We start from the raw sequence: 17,231 nt of genomic DNA on the forward strand, positions 1-17,231 counted from the left end.
GAGTTCCCAGAGATGCTTAGCACTTGTTGGCCCTTTTGCCTTCACTCTGCAGTCCAGCTCACCCCAAACCATCTCGATTGGGTTCAGGTCCGGTGACTGTGGAGGCCAGGTCATCTGGCGCAGCACCCCATTACTCTCCTTCATGGTCAAATCGCCCTTACACAGCCTGGAGGTGTGTTTGGGGTCATTGTCCTGTTGAAAAATAAATGATGGTCCAACTAAACGCAAACCGGATGGAATAGCATGCCGCTGCAAGATGCTGTGGTAGCCATGCTGGTTCAGTATTCCTTCAATTTTGAATAAATCCGCAACAGTGTCACCAGCAAAGCACCCCCACACCATCACACCTTCTCCTCCATGCTTCACGGTGGGAACCAGGCATATAGAGTCCATCCGTTCCCCTTTTCTGCGTCGCACAAAGACACGTTGGTTGGAACCAAAGATCTCAAATTTGGACTCATCAGACCAAAGCACAGATTTCCACTGGTCTAATGTCCATTCCTTGTGTTCTTTAGCCCAAACAAGTCTCTTCTGCTTGTTGCCTGTCCTTAGCAGTGGTTTCCTAGCAGATATTCTACCATGAGGGCCTGATTCACACAGTCTCCTCTTAACAGTTGTTCTAGAGATGTGCTGCTAGAACTCTGTGTGGCATTGACCTGGTCTCTAATCTGAGCTGCTGTTAACCTGAGATTTCTGAGGCTGGTGACTCGGATGAACTTATCCTCCGCAGCAGAGGTGACTCTTGGTCTTCCTTTCCTGGGGCGGTCTGCATGTGAGCCAGTTTCTTTGTAGTGCTTGATGTTTTTTGTGACTGCACTTGGGGACACTTTCAAAGTTTTCCCAATTTTTTCGGACTGACTGACCTTCATTTCTTAAAGTAATGATGGCCACTCATTTTTCTTTACTTAGCTGCTTTTTTCTTGCCATAATACAAATTCTAACTATTCAGTCTATTCAGTCGGACTATCAGCTGTGTATCCACCTGACTTCTCCACAACGCAACTGATGGTCCCAACCCCATTTGTAAGGCAAGAAATCCCACTTATTAAACCTGACAGGGCACACCTGTGAAGTGAAAACCATTTCAGGTGACTACCTCTTGAAGCTCATCAAGAGAATGCCAAGAGTGTGCAAAGCAGTAATCAAAGCAAAAGGTGGCTACTTTGAAGAACCTAGAATATGACATATTTTCAGTTGTTTCACGCTTTTTTGTTATGTATATAATTCCACGTGTGTTAATTCTTAGTTTTGATGCCTTCAGTGTGAATCTACAATTTTCATAGTCGAGAAAATAAAGAAAACTCTTTGAATGAGAAGGTGTGTCCAAACTTTTGGTCTGTACTGTATACATGAGCTAACTAACTATCTAATGTAATTGAATAAGGATCTAGATGACTCAGCAAAGCACAGAGCACAGCAATGACACTGCTCTCTCTCTCTCTCTCTCTCTCAGAACTGCAAATAACAGCAGAAAATGGCTGCTGGGGAGGTTCTTATATAGTAAGGGGTAGGGAACTTTCCTATTGGTTGCTAGGGATGTTGCTAAGCTCAAACAAATATATTGTAGCCTTCTCATTGGCCCACAAGCAAGAAGTAGTGAGGGTACTGATGAAAAAAAATATTTGAATATTCGCAATTACGAAGATATAGCACTATATTCTAGATCTTCGCAAATTCTCGAAGAGCCAATATTCACAATAAAAATTCACGATTAGAATATTCGCGATCAACCCTACTTCAGACCTCCCTCTGGCTGGTACATGGGTACAGGGGTGGCTAGGGTGTCAGCTTCACATCTTTGTGCTTTCTCTAACACTGCGCTATCCCTGACTGAACTGGTTTAAACTGGATTACACTCACTCACTGACTAAGTTTGCTGACTCACTCCTCTCCTTATTATAGAGGGTGAAGCTAGCCCCATCTAGTGGTTGCTGTGAGATATGGCCTATAATTATCACGTGCTTACAGAGATATGATGTCAATATACTTTTGCACTTTGCAGTATACGTGACTTCTAGGAGCAGTATTTGGTTTTCTCTTCTAGGAGTTATCTTCAGTAATGATGAGATATGGAAGGTAACCCGAAGATTTACACTTTCCATATTAAGAGATCTTGGGATGGGGAAGAAACCCATTGAAGGCAGAATTATTGAGGAGCTACAGTTTCTGAATGCGGAAATTCAGTCTTATAATGGTGAGTGTGAGATACTTCTGTATTTGTAACTGATGCAAGTTTTGTACTGGAATGCAATACTACCAGTCTTATGCCTTATTCACAGAGTCAGTGTTCTGTCAGTGGCTTTAAGCCAAACTCAGGTGTGGTTTTAAACACAGAACAGTTGCAGATCGTTCCTGCTAGATACTGACCATACATGACCATAGGTCCTGGGTAGGACTGAGCTTTAACTTGAACTTTTTCTAGTCTAGGACCAGGACAGTGAGTGATGCTTTTTTTATGTTACATTCTAGGTAAACCCTTTCACAAGAAAGTGTTATATCTGGCTGCCCCTAACATAACTTTTAGGATGCTATTTGGGAGACGGTTTGACTATCACAACCCAACGTTTCAGAGGATCATATCCCTCATGGATGATATTGTTGTCAACACTGGTACACCGGGTGCAAAGGTAAAGTGTATCTTTAAAGTATCAATGATAATAGTTAATGAATCATTTATATCCAGATAAAGGCAAGAACACATCAAAGGCCATGACATGCTGTTGGCAAGAGAGGGATGCACAAGTGCAAATACAGTATTCAGTATACATAATTTTGGGATAATTACAAGGCATTATGGCAGATTGGGATCACCCTAAGTCATACACACAGTATAGTAGCTTTATGATATGTCTCTATGTACTTGACATGACAAAAAGGATTTAAAATATCAAGGTCCACCTATCATTGTTATTTTGTGATATATCATATATTAAATTTATTGTATGTTTTCCTCTTTCAGTACTACAATATCTTCCCAAAGCTGAAATATTTCTTTAAAGAACCCGCTCTTGTGATGGACAGGATTAATAAACTAAATGAAATGTTGAAGGTTCTTTTCAAGGAAGCAAAAGAAGCTAAATATGAAGAATCTTTCAGGACATACATAGAAGCTTTCCTGCAGAAAGATGAAAGGGTAAAAACTGTTTAATTAGCTGTGTAGTGACATAATTAAAGCTTTAAGAAAACATTAAATGGCACAAGAATTCAATACCCTCATGATAAAATTACCCATGTAATGCCCACATCTTGTTATTTTTGACAAATATGTTAAATTTAGTTTTACTAATGTGTCTGCAGCATCATCAATGTTTCCCTATAGAAAAACAGTTGCAAATAATTTTATAACCATTGCAAAAAAAAAAAACTGCTCTGTCAGATTTCTTTATTTTTTATTTTTTTGCAAGGTTGCTAGATTGAGTGACAGTGGAAAATATATGTTTGCAATAATGATATCTACAACAGCCAACAATCCTAGGTGTGATCAACACTATGGAGAGACTGAAATCTCTGCACATTAAAGGGAAACGGTCACCGGGATTTTGTGTATGGAGCTGAGGACATGGGTTGCTAGATGGCCGCTAGCACATCCGCAATACCCAGTCCCCATAGCTCTGTGTGCTTTTATTGTGTCAAAAAAACGATTTGATACATATGCAAATTAACCTGAGATGAGTCCTGTCCCTGACTCATCTCACGTACAGGACTCATCTCAGGTTAATTTGCATATGTATCAAATAGTTTTTTTGACACGATAAAAGCACACAGAGCTATGGGGACTGGGTATTGCGGATGTGCTAGTGGCCATCTAGCAACCCATGTCCTCAGCTCTGTACACAAAATCCCGGTGACAGGTTCCCTTTAAACATTCTATTTGTAGGAGCTCAGTTAACCCCTGACTAATCTATTTTGGGCCGTAATTACCAAACATTTTTCTTTTGCATTTCAAGAACCATAACTAGGGATGAGCGGACCCGTGGATGTTCGGGTTCGCCGGGTTTGGCCGAACTTCGGGTCAAAATTCGGGTTCGGGACCCGAACTTGACCTGAACTCGAACCCGAACCCCGTTGAAGTCAATGGGGACCTGAACTTTGGTGCACTAAAATGGCTGGAAAATAGTCGTAGGGGGCCGTAAGTGCTAGAGGGACACAAAACGAAGCAAAATGGGGATAAGAGAAGGACAGTTGCCCTGCAAACAAATAAAAAATTATAATCTTGAACTAGGAGGCGGAGGTCAAAATGGAGTAGAAGGTTGAAGAGGCGGTGGACGTGGCGGTGCAGGTGGAAGCGGCGGTGGAGGAAGAGGTAGCCAACACTGCTTTTGTCATTTTTCTATTTTTATTTTTTATAAATTTGGGAAGACCCCAAAACATTGGGAAATAGAAAAGAGAATGCAAAGAGAAAGTGCGCTGGAGTCTAACAAAGGCTGGGTGCGTCCATTATACTTGTCAACTCAGCACAAAGTACGGACAAGTCCTGAGGGATCCATGTCTGGTTCATTTTAATGAACGTGAGCTTGTCCACATTGGCTGTGGACAGGCGGCTGCGCATGTCTGTGATAACGCCCCCTGCCGTGCTAAACACACGTTCGGACAATACACTTGCAGCAGGGCAGGCCAGCACCTCCAAGACATAAAGGGCAATCTCAGGCCATGTGCCCTATTTGGAGACCCAGAAGTTGAAGGGGGCAGACCCATCAGTCAGTACGTGTAGGTGTGTGCACAAGTACTGCTCCACCATGTTGCTGAAATGCTGCCTCCTGCTAAGACGTTCCATATCAGCTGGTGGTGCTGGTTGTTGCGGCGTGCTGACAAAGCTTTTCCACATTTCGGCTATGCTAACCCTTTCTTCTGAGGTGCTGGAGGTGCCCCAGCTGCGTTGGCGACTTCTTCCTCCTCTGCCTTCGCCTTGTGCTTCCACTGAGCCCCACTGTCAGGTGTGAATGCCATCAGCAGCACGTCTACCAGTGTGCGCTTGTACTCGCGCATCTTCCGATCACACTCTATTGATGGAATTATGGACAGCACGTTGTCCTTATAGTGGGGAGCCAGTAGGATGGCCACCCAGTAATTAGCACTGGTTAAAATGTGGGCAACTCGGTGGTCGTTGTGCAGGCACTGCAGCATTTAGTCTCTCATGTGTGCCAGACTGCCCAGAGGCAAACAACAAGCTGTGGGACAGACAGCCCGAACTTTCTGCAGCAGCTCTGATATATCTGGGTAGTTTTTCAGGAACCTCTGCACCAACAAAATCCGCACAAGCACCAGGCAAGTGATGTTCGTCAAACCGGCTAGCCCCAGAGCTGCTACGAGATTTCTCCCGTTATCGCACACCACCAGGCCAGGTTTGAGGCTCAGCGGCACCAACCACTCATTGGTCTGTTGTTCCATGCCCGTCCACAGCTACTGCGTGGTGTGGGGTTCCCCCCACCCCAAACAGATGAGTTTCAAAACAGCCTGCTGTCGTTTCCCCCTGGCTGTGCTGAATTAACAGCCAGATTAATTATTATATTTCTGTGTCAGGGGTACAAAGCTGGTGTATTGCACCCACAAGAAAATCATTTTAGGTCACCCACAAAACAAATAGCCAAATTCTTAACATTTTCCCTCACTTCAGCTGCCTGCTCCCTGTCCCTGCACTACTCAGAGCTGATGGGCGGTGCTACACCTGATCTAGCTTATATAGAGGCTGGGTCACATGATGCACTGGCCAATCACAGCCATGCCATAACTAAGTGCCCACAGCGCAAAAGCTTGTTGATTGGCTGCCCTGCAGCCTTTCAAAAGATTTATTAAATACCCAAACTCAAACCCAAACTTTTTCGGCAAAGTTTGGGTTCGGGTTCGGGTCCGGGTACCCGATTTTGCAAAGTTCGGTACGGACTCGAACTTTACAGTTCGGGTTCACTCAACACTACCCATAACTTTTTCATTTTTCTGTCCACATAGCATCTGAGGGCCAAGTTGTATTTCAATGGAACCATTTTTTAGTGCAGTGTTTTTTATTTTTTTATTCTGTCGTTCACCATGCAGTATAACATAACTTTATTCTGTGTCAGTTCAATTGTATACCAAAATTGTATAGCTTTCTTTTTCAGTTTTTCTAGTTTTGCACAATAAACACACTTAAAATATTGTGTTGCCACATTCAACAGCCCATATTATTTTTACTTTTCTGTCAGATTTTACTTTTCTGTATGCTAGCTTGTGTTTTTGCAGGATGAGTTTATTAATACAAATTTGGCGTACAAATGACTTTTTGATCTGTTTTTTATTTTTTTATTTTTTGTGGAGGAGGCCGGATGAGGAAAAAAACTGAAATACTGTAATTGTTTATTTTTATTTTTTAAAGGCGTACACCTTGCAAGTTAAATACTATAACTTTAATTTAACCAAATTAATATTTTTTAAAGGTTTACTAATTTTGCACAATAAAAAAATGCTTTTTTAAAGAAAACTTTTTTTTTTTTCTTATGTCGCCATATTATAAGAGCCATAACATTTTAATTTTTCAGTTGATGGATCTTTGTGAAGATTAAACTAGGTTTTCCAAGATTTTCTTACTGATGACCTATCTATTCGGTGGGGTTCTAGCACCTGGGGCCCCCACGATCAGCTGTCTGAGGCGGCAGCTAGGCTGAGTGATGGCACATTCATGTTTTACGTGGCCTATGAGCAGCTCAGCCCCATTCAATGGGGCTGAGCGCGATACCAAGCACAGTCACTATACAGCAGGGATGTCAAACTCGTGGCCCTCCAGCTGTTGCAAAACTACAACTCCCATCATGCCTGGGCATACTACAGCTATCAGGGAATGATGGGAGTTGTAGTTTTGCAACATCTGGAGGGCCATGAGTTTGACATCCATGCTATACAGTGTTCTTCTTGGTAAGCTGCAAGAAGCTTCTCAAAACAGCTGATAGGCGGGAGTCCAGAGAATGGGTCATCATAAAAAAAAAATACTGGAAAATCCTTTTAATTTTGTGAGGGACTAGTTTTTATTGGTATCATAATGGGGTAAATGTGACAGTTTGATCTCTTTGCCATAGACAGCAGCGGACAGGAAGATAGAAGGGAGACGGTATGTGCATGCTACGTGTGCCGTCTCCTCATACAGATGATCGATGGGGGTGCCAGGTGTTGGACCCATGCCGATCTGATATTGATGACCTATCCTGAGGATAGGTCATCAATATTAAAAGCCCAGGCAACCCCTTTAAAAACACAGTGACCCAGCCTAAGGCCCCCAAGAGACCTTTTTAAAAAGGTGCATTGGTGGTCACTAATTGCCGGTTTAATGGTCTCTAGATGTCATGTAGATTTGTGTCTACTATTATATGTTTGTTACTTCTATTTTTTGTCTTTTAGGAAAAAGAAACAGATGGGAAAGGGAAAATCTTTACAGAAAAGAACTTGTTGGCTTCTGCATTTGATATCATGCTTGGTGGGACAGAGACCACGTCCACTACAATACAGTGGTGCATTCTGCTCATGATGAAAAATCCTCATATACAGAGTGAGTTAAAGCAAATGCGTCATCAGAAAATTAACTATTGTTTAAATCATATTTTTATGTTAAAGGCTATAGACACCTTGGGGGCAAGTTTCTTATGATGCATTTTACTAATTTCCGGCTAATAAAAATCTATTTTTCAATTGGTGTTTATTAAAAACGTTCAGCTGTTTTTGAGATATAAGGGTTAAAAAATCATGACCTCTATGGCTTAAATGAGTGTTTGTTGGGTCAGAGGATCTGAGATAAGGCTTCAAGTAAGCCAAGAGCTGACTGGATTGTAAAGTGATACTCTACAAAAAGTCTAAAAGACTGATTTTTTTAAACCCTTGTATCTCTAATGGCTGAACATTTTATTAAAGAACAATAAAAAAATAAAAAAAATTGCCCAAAATGCAATCATAAAAATGCCCTGAAGGTGTCCATAGCATATCTATATTTTTCAGACTTGTTGGTGATTTTTGTTTTAAAGGGGTTCTCCGGGAATTAAGAAAATGAAAATACTTAAATAATACTTCATTATAAATATATTCCCAAATACCTTACATTAGTTATAATGGCTTGTTCTGTCTGGGCAGTGCTCCAGACTAAAAAAAAGATATCAAGAAGCCATTGGCTCCTAACCTGAAAAATTTAGGAGCCAAATGAAATTTTTTGTCGCCAAATTTAAAATACATATAATATAGCTGGGATGCTTAGGAGCATGGGATTTTCTAAGCTACAGCCCACTCAGTTAAAGGGGTTATGCACTTATTTCCATGACCTCCCGGATTTTGACCTCGGCTTGCTCTCGTATTTGTCTCTGCCTCCTCCCTTGTACAGATGTGACCTCCTGGACTGACCTTGACTAGTTGACCCGCCTCGCTCTTCCGTTTTTGGTGGTACCTTGCTTGTTCTACCTCTATGTCCGCTACCTCTCATTGGCTGTCCGCTTCCCTGTTGTCTCTATCTCTCTCTTGCACTTACGCAGGTCAGGGACTGTCGCCCAGTTGCGCCCCGTCACCAAATAGGCAGGGACAGGGGACCGGGTGGCAGCTCAGGGGGTGCACCTCCGCTCTATCTTGATACACGTGACGCTACCCCATGACACTGAGGGTCTAGGTGTAAATGGTGACAAGACTACAAAGGACAAGGACAAGTTACTTCAGAACACTGAGGTAAAGAGCTGCCTCATCCTCCTCTCTGCTCTGCTTGTTAGGGATTACGGTCCTGAATACAGTTTAATATGGTCATCAGCTGAATCTCTGTAGGAATGGAGTTCATGAGCAGTAGCACTTGTCTGCAGTCTCCATTATCACAGCCCCACATTACCACAGTCTGTCCTGTCCATCCTCTCTGTACTTCATGTCTCCTCGTGAACTCCATTCCTACAGAGATTCAGCTGATTCAGCTCATCTGTATTCAGGATCATAATCCCTGACAAGTTAGAGAGGAGGATGAGGCCGCTCTTTACCTCAGTGTTGTGAAGTAACTTGCCCTGCTGTGTGATTAGGACAGGTTTTGTATGTACTAATAGGACAGCCGCCATTTTGTTTCCTCTAATTATTGCTCCCTAGACAAAACGAGCCATTATAACTAATGAAAGGTATTTGGGAATATATTTATAATAAAGTAATATTTACGTATTTTCATTTCCTTAATTCTCATTAACTTTCCATGTTACTGTCTATATTTAAAAAATCCTGAAATCCTGAAGTTTTTGTACTGGCTACTAGGCCTGATAATATGTTAGGACTTCCTGTCCTTTGAAGAGCAATGGACAGCTCACTTAGTTACAAAGGATATACTAAGATCCAATAAATGCTGAGCGCACATAATAGACTGGTGCCAACAGATGAAAAAGAGAGAAGAATGGGCCCCAAGCAAAACGGGCGTTCCACAGATTCTTCTGGGGGGAAATTAGCACTGAGGTCCCTTGAAGTGGCAAAAATGTATCAATTTCTGAAGTCTCCAAAGACTAATACATGAGCAGGGCAAAAAGCGCTGCAGGATAACAGTTCCAGTGGAAACAATAATTCTGCAGGCATGGAAGAGGAAGTAACTAAGGAACTCTCTCCACCTTAGGGGACAGTGACGGTAGAGGAACGAGAATTATCTAAAGTTTATTCTTCCTTGTTAAAAGAAATACTGCTGGCAGCAAAGCAAAATCGGGAACTAATACAGGACATTTCAATGCAGCTTGGATCAATTCAGACAGATGTAGTTCTGATAAGGGAGGATGTCTCTAAGATTCAAGACAGAGTTAATAATGTGGAGGGCTCTTTGGCTGTTTTACAGAATTAATATAAAACCTCAAAAACTGAGATCTCTACTTTAAAGATGGATCTGAATTCCCTTAGAAAAAAAAGTGGTGGATCTAAGGGACCGGTCAAGGAGATGCAACGTGAGAATTTGGGGCTTACCAGGGGGTGCGGAGGATAGAAATCCTACTCAATTCCTACAAATGATGATTCTGGAGAAGTTTAGGAAAGATAATTTCTCCCCACTGTTTCTAGTGGAAAGAGCTCACCGGGTCCCCGGAGGAAAACCAATCCCCGGGAGGCACTGGACACTTTTGGCGAAGATACTGACCTCACGGGACAGAGATATGATATTAAGAAGGGCCAGGGAATGTCCTCCTATCATATATAATGGGAAAAGACTGGCTTTTTTTCCGGACTTTTCTAAAGAGATCCAAGAAAGGAGGTGCTCCTTTACTGCGGTCAAAAAGCGTTTACAAGAAAAAGATATCAAGTACTCATTTGTATATCCAGCTAAACTTTGTATTATTTTTGAGGACGAAATCCACTTTTTTGATAACTCGGATCTTGCTATGGACTGGCTTGATCAGAATAATATCTGGTTAAGTCCTATTCTATTTTGTATATAATGGTGGAGTAGGGCAGCAGTGAGAGGGGGAGGGTTGGTCATAGTTGAGAGATCTGTTGCAGAATGTGGCGAATCAATTGGATTGGGGAAGGGGCGGGGGGGAGTTTCTGGGGTGGGTTGGGATTGCGATGTGTCTCCTAGGACGGGCGGGTGGATGGCTGGGACAGTGACTATTCTTCTACAATGGGAGTTTGTTGGCAGATCCGATGACAGTTAGAATCCTTACTTGGAATGTACAGGGTCTTGGTGATAAGATAAAAAGACAGGCGGTTCTTAATTTGGCTTACAGACATCTACCAGCGATTGTTTGTCTGGTGGAGACTCATTTCACCGAGGAGATGGCCTTGTGATTCGGTAGGGGATGGGCTGTGCAGACTTATCACTCCGCTTTTACCACTTATTCCAGAGGAGTTTTAGTTTTAATTCATAGAGGGATTGATTTTGTCTATGAGGCATCCTCTATTGATAAGCAGGGGAAATTAGTTTTTTTATTTGGAAAGCTTCTTGGAAGAATAATTATTTTGGCTTTTATATATATTCCTCCTCCCTTTTCTTTATATGTACTCAATTGTCTACTAACCTTCATGGATCAATGGCAGGAATGCCCCTCATTAATAAATGGAGACTTTTATAGTTTGTTTGTTTTTTGAGCGATTTTCTTATGTAGGGGCTCATTTTTTGCGGGATGAGGTGGCGGTTTTATTGGTATAATTTTGTGGGACATATGCCCTTTTGATTGCTTGGTCTTGCACTTTTTGTGATGTAAGGTGACAAAAATGGCTTTTTTGACACAGTTTTTTTTTTTGTGGTGTTTATCGGACAGGGTGGATCATGTGATATATTTATAGAGCCAGTCATTACAGATGCGGGGATACCTAATATGTGTGCTTTTTAATTTTTTTTTAATTTTTTATTATAAAATCAGGGGAAAAGGGGCGTTTTTTTTTTTTTTTTACTTGAAACTTTATTTTTTTTAATCAAAAACACTGTTTTTTTACTTTTTTTGAACTTTATTTCTGGCTTTAACTTTTGGGGGTCTGATCCCCTCTGTAATGCATTACAATACATCTGTATTGTAATGCATTGCCTGTTAGTGTATGACACTGAGTCATACACTAACAGGTTGCCTAGGAGACGCAGCCTGAGGCTGGATCTCCTGGGCACCTGTAGAAGGCAGGTCCCGATGCCGTGCAAGGCATTGGGCAGCCTCTGCACGGCATCGGGCTGCCTTCTCACCCATCGGTTTCCCCCCGATGGGCTCCCTCACCCGCATTAAACCCCTTCTATGTCGCGGTCAGCGCTGACCTTGGCGTAGAAAGGGTTAATGCGCCGGCATCGGGAACAGCTGTTACCCTGCAGCTGATCGGGCTGGCGCAGCTCCTGCACCCGCCCGATCAGCGGGCCGTAATAGATGGCGCTAGGCGTCAAGTCTAGTCCCACTGCACCGTACTATTATGGCGCTGGTCAGGAAGGGGTTAAAGGGTGGTTTGGAATAAAGGGATTTCTTTATTGTACACCCCTTTGGAATAATCATGGTTTACAGGAATTATATAATTTAGATGGGGATAAGTATTGGCAAAAAAAACAATATCTTATATGTTGCACAGGTGGTGGGAAATGGGGTCGTACTCCTATTCTTGGAACTCGCACAAAGGACACATATTGAGAATTTTTCGTGGTTTAGGTACTTTCAGTTACGTTCTGCACTTTCCAGTCTACAGGGACATTTTTTGTTTGAGGTAGACACCTCTACCCCTTTGAATGATCTGATGGGAAATCTGGGGCAGAAGGTCAAGATTTCTCAATTGTATAAATTGTTGTTGGATGCGCTATTTAACACTATATGCTCCCCTGGACAAAGGGCCTGCGGAGTGGATTGTTTAACGATTCAATTAGGTGAGTGGGGAAATATATTAGCTAATTTAAGACCAGTGTCTCACCTGGACCTGATTACTTACATATGTTTTGGTCCTGTAGGGAATTATAAGAATATTCGAGGGCAATTAATAACTACATTACCCAAAAATTGAAAGTAGCGATTCCGTTCACTGAACAATGTTGGATACTTGGCGATCTTTCCCTGATAAATTGTTATAAGTATAAAAAGATTTTGTTAATTGAATTAATGTTTCTGGTCAGACTCTTGATTACAAGGACCTGGTTTTCACGAAAAACACCTACCATATCTACTTAAATTTGATTAATAAGATCAGGAGATATGAAAATATTTTATAGAAGTAAAGGAACACTGAGGAGAAATGGAATAGGGTATGGGGGAATTGGAAGTCTTAAGCTTCCCTGCCTTTTACCTCATCGGTATCCCTTCTCCGTCTTGTTGATGGAGGGGATAGGAGATGCATTGCAACGGGGAGGAGGGGGAGGGGTAAGGGAGGGGGATAAGGTTTAAATGTGGGGAAAAGAGGGAAAGTAATAATGTTGTTGATTAATTTTTGTATGGTAATAACTGTTTGTTTTTCTTCTAATAAAAATTGTTTGCAAAAAATAAAAAGATGTCTCCTCTGCCAGTTCTCTGAGACCAAAACTGCCTTCCCTCACTTCACATTCACACTTGTTTAAGCCAACAGCTTCCTACCAGCCAATCGGATCTGGTTACTGAGAGACACGCCTCCTCACTCTGAAGCCTAATGCAGGCATGCAGTGTGAAGGACCGGCCCTCTGTCTTCTGTTTACACTAAAGGGAAGACAGACAAGCCATAGCAACAGTCTATTAAGAGACCAGTGGAAAGGGACAGGGGACATTAATGAAAGCTGTTATTATAAGGTAATTACAGATCTTTTGACAATCATGGACAAACTAACTCAGGTATACATGCCTAGCTCTAATAAACTAGCAAATAAAAAAATATGACAGTTACCCTTTAAATGCTAGAGATTTGTGCTATAGTTTTACTGGTTAAATTTTTTACTGTATGGTACATCCGAAGTCGATTCGCTAAAAACTTTGTTCTAATACTGTACAGAGATCCCTATTAGTATTAGAATGTATGGGCTCCGATGAGCCGAAGTTACAGAGAGGGGTCTCTGTACAGTATTAGAACAAAGAGAATCAACTTCAGATGTACCATACAGTGAATACAGTAAAAATGTAACCCGTAAAACTATAGCACAAATCTCTGTACCATCCGAAGTCAATACGCTCTAGTATTCACTGTGGGGTAAAAATGACACATTACCTTATTCTGTGGGTCAGTATGATAACAGTGATATCAAATTTAGATAGTTTATGTTTTAATACTGTTATAAAAATGTTAAAACGTTTCAGTAGGGTACATAGTAGTACCAGTACACCACCCTGAAACAAACAAAAAGAACCAGGTGGTCCTACCACATCCTGGGCATCGTGGGGTGTTGGCACTATGTAGACAATAGCCTCATAAGCAGGGATGGTAACTGTTCCTGTTAAGGACCTAGTCGGGGGTACTGTGCTGCCCTAAAAAAAAACTAACCATGGAGCACCTTCCCAGACAAAGTCAATGGGATGAAGTAATAGGACAATTTAGGGTCAGGTTCTGGACAGGGTTGCCCTTTTCAGTCCGGGTGCTTTATGATTAGGACTTTTAGGGCCAATACAGGACCCCTGACTAGAGCCATAACAGGGACAGTTACCATCCCTGCTTATGTGGCTATTTTCTATATTTTATCATTACAGTGACCTGGTTTCAGATCCAGCAGACATTGTGCCGACACCCCACAATACCCACTTGGTTCTTGTTGTTTGATACATGTTGTACTAGTTTCGCCCTGTACCCTATTGAAACTCTTATTCAGAAAGGTGTACCAACTATAACTTGTTAATTATAGCAACATAATACAGTGATCCCTCAAGATACAATGGCCTCAGGATACAATATTTTTAACATACAATGGTCTTTTCTGACCCATCGTAAGTAGAAACTAGACTCAACATACAATGTCTCAGATCCAACCAGTCAAGGCCACTTCTCTAGTACAATAGCTGGATTAGTTGTTAGTTAGCAGCTTTTCTTGACTGTTATATGTAAGGACTTGTCCTAGTTATCTGCTTATTTTTCTTGATTCTTAATTTTCTCTTATCTTCGATGACATTTTGGGGCTTTGAAACCGATTACTCAAGTTACAATGGTTTCAACATACAATGGTCGTCTGGAACCAATTAATATTGTAACTTGAGGGACCCCTGTATGCATAGATAGCGAATGTCGGGAAGGAGCAAAACAGCTTTAATAATCATATTGTAACTGGTATAAGCTGTGCACCTATGTGATCATCACTAATGACCAGAGCAGGTCAAACATCCCATCATTTTCCAGCGGGATATTTTCTGCTTTACATGGATATTTCAGGATAAGTCAGTGGATGAAAATAATATTTCATTTTGTATTTATTTCAGAAAAAGCCCAAGATGAAATAGAAAATGTGATAGGTCTTGAGCGTCCTCCTAGATGGGATGACCAGAAAGTCCTTCCGTACTGCTTGGCTTTAGCCCATGAAGTTCAGCGCGTTGCCAACATCTTACAGTATTTTCCACATACCACAGCCACAGACGTCCATTTCAAAGACTATTTTATACCAAAGGTAATTTTTTCTCTGGCAGTAAATTCTTCAAAATGTCATAAAAACGTGTTCTAGTGACCTAGATCATAAGCAATTATTGACTTTTTGGGTCGAAACTGTGCGTAACATAGGGGCACATTTATTAAGACTGGCGTTCTAGACGATGATCTTAATAAACCTCTAAGTTGGCGGTGGTTCCACCAAAAATATGAAGAGACGCTGGCCTCTTCATGACTTCGGTGGATCCTCTGCCTGCCTGAAAGAGGCCTAGAAGAAGGTAAATAAGACAGGCCTGTCGGCCCATTCCTTGCCCACCCCATGCCCACTTTTCTAGACCTAGTGTGAGTAAGTAGAAGTCGCAAATAGCAGCGCAACTAGCCGTTGTGCTGCAATCTGTTCCTGAAGTATTCACTGGCCACTTACCTGTCCCGGCGTCCGCCCAGAGAGGCCAGTGCATCCGTGTACAGTGGGACGCCACTGTCAAACATCGGTCAGCCTGCCAAATGGACTCAGCAGTGGGAGTATTGCAAAATATATGCTGAGATTATTTCTCCCTGTCTGGTCGGCAGTATTGGGGGATTCTGATTAGTGCATTGAACAGAGCAGCGATACTGTATTATTAACCCGGACTAAGCATAATTTATCATTGACCAGAACTAAAGTTGTTGAACATACGGAGATAATTGATGGAACTTAATTGATGGAACTTACTTGTGGCTACATGTGGCTATATGTGTTCAATTTGAAGATATTCCGAGCGGGCTGAGATACAGGACTTACTACGTGCCACCTTGTGGTAGCATCACATTTACTCTGCAAGTAACATTAAGAATCCACCCTGCAGTGTTTTATATTGAACTGATGGCCATATTATAAACACCGCATGGTGACTATACAGATTTCATGTGGACTAATACTATTAGCAAAAAATGTGTAGTGGCTCACCTGTTTAGTGACTGGAGTAAGGTGCTCTAAGTCGTATCTGATCCACCCAGTCAGAAAAATTGTACAAAAAGTATTACTACAGAGACCGGCACTCTAAATCTGAGGTCACGCAGAAGGTCAAAATGTAACAAATTTATTAGTATATTTAAAATCATTAATACATAAACACACCCCTAAATACAATACAATAAAATAAGATACACTAGAAGAGGATAAAAGGAGGGGTCCCCCCTCAAAAATGTTGTAGGTATTAGTTCTGTGACATTTACATCACCTAATAGGGAGAAGAATACAAAAACTATTTCAGACACTGCAAAGATGTATAAAGAAGGAGCACAATGTTTGGCTGTCTATGTAATTGCCCTATTTGTAACAGGAAACACAAAGTGTAATACAACTTAACACCGCTAGATGGTGCTATAACCACACTAAACACTTCAGAAATACAAAGACTGAGGCAGGCGGGATCTGTAATGGTTCTCTAACCCTGCTGGGCAGAACAGGATTTAACCGGGCAGTGGCCCAAAATTGTATTATAGAGTGAAGGAGCTCTCTTCTTTTACACCGTCTGCTGATTCATATAGATTGCTATAGAACCTGTTCACCCCAAAATCAGTAGTATCAGACAGCAATTTCAACCCAATTACAGAAAAAAAGAGTAACGGATATGCTTATGTATAAAAGAATGTGAACAACCTAAAATCTGTAGTATTAAAAAGCTTTTTAACCCCAATTAGTGCAGCAAGTGTAATAGAATAGCTCCTATTACCCAGGCTGTACACTGTTCTATTGGCCCCTGCATTTTCACTATAGTGCGGATGAAGTCTCCCTATTATATCCCTACACTATGAATAGTCTGTCCCTGAACTGCTGAATAGTAATATCTTGCAAATAAAGTATTTCCTAATCACTGTCCCTAGAGCCTGTCACGTCTCTCCATGCATTAAGTACACAGTAAAATGGAGGAGACAGGGCAGCGTACCTCCCAAGTTTTGAAAAAAAGGAATAGGGACACTACTTACGACGGGCAAAGCACACCACAGCCACCCCTCTAAATCGACCTAAAGCATAACTATACAACTAATACCACCCAGTCCCTAAATGCCCCCACATTGTAATTATTTCCATTTATGTCGCCACACAGTAGTTATGCCCACATTGTGCCCCCTTCACAGATTATGCCCAGATATGTGCCACCCTCACAGTAGTTATGCCATATATGTGCCCCCTCAGAGTAGCGATGCCAAGATATGCGCCCCCTCACAGTAGTTATGCCCAGATATGTCGAATTTTTTTACATATGTCGCATTTTTCCTGAAATTCGAATAGAATCCTACTTCGGCAACTTCGATTT

General features: G+C 41.6%; 1 protein-coding gene across 1 annotated transcript in view; it reads left to right on the forward strand.

Moving 5' to 3' along the window:
• Positions 1-17,231, forward strand: part of LOC122939570 (cytochrome P450 2W1-like) — a 30,586-nt gene that overhangs the window by 7,960 nt on the left and 5,395 nt on the right. The window contains exons 3-7 of the mRNA XM_044295663.1: positions 2,045-2,194; positions 2,470-2,627; positions 2,960-3,133; positions 7,366-7,513; positions 14,769-14,953. Coding sequence (XP_044151598.1) covers positions 2,045-2,194; positions 2,470-2,627; positions 2,960-3,133; positions 7,366-7,513; positions 14,769-14,953 — 815 coding nt within the window. The remainder of the gene's footprint in view (positions 1-2,044; positions 2,195-2,469; positions 2,628-2,959; positions 3,134-7,365; positions 7,514-14,768; positions 14,954-17,231) is intronic.

Source organism: Bufo gargarizans, chromosome 5 (genome assembly GCF_014858855.1).
Source record: "Bufo gargarizans isolate SCDJY-AF-19 chromosome 5, ASM1485885v1, whole genome shotgun sequence".
Classification (NCBI taxonomy): Eukaryota; Metazoa; Chordata; class Amphibia; order Anura; family Bufonidae; genus Bufo; species Bufo gargarizans.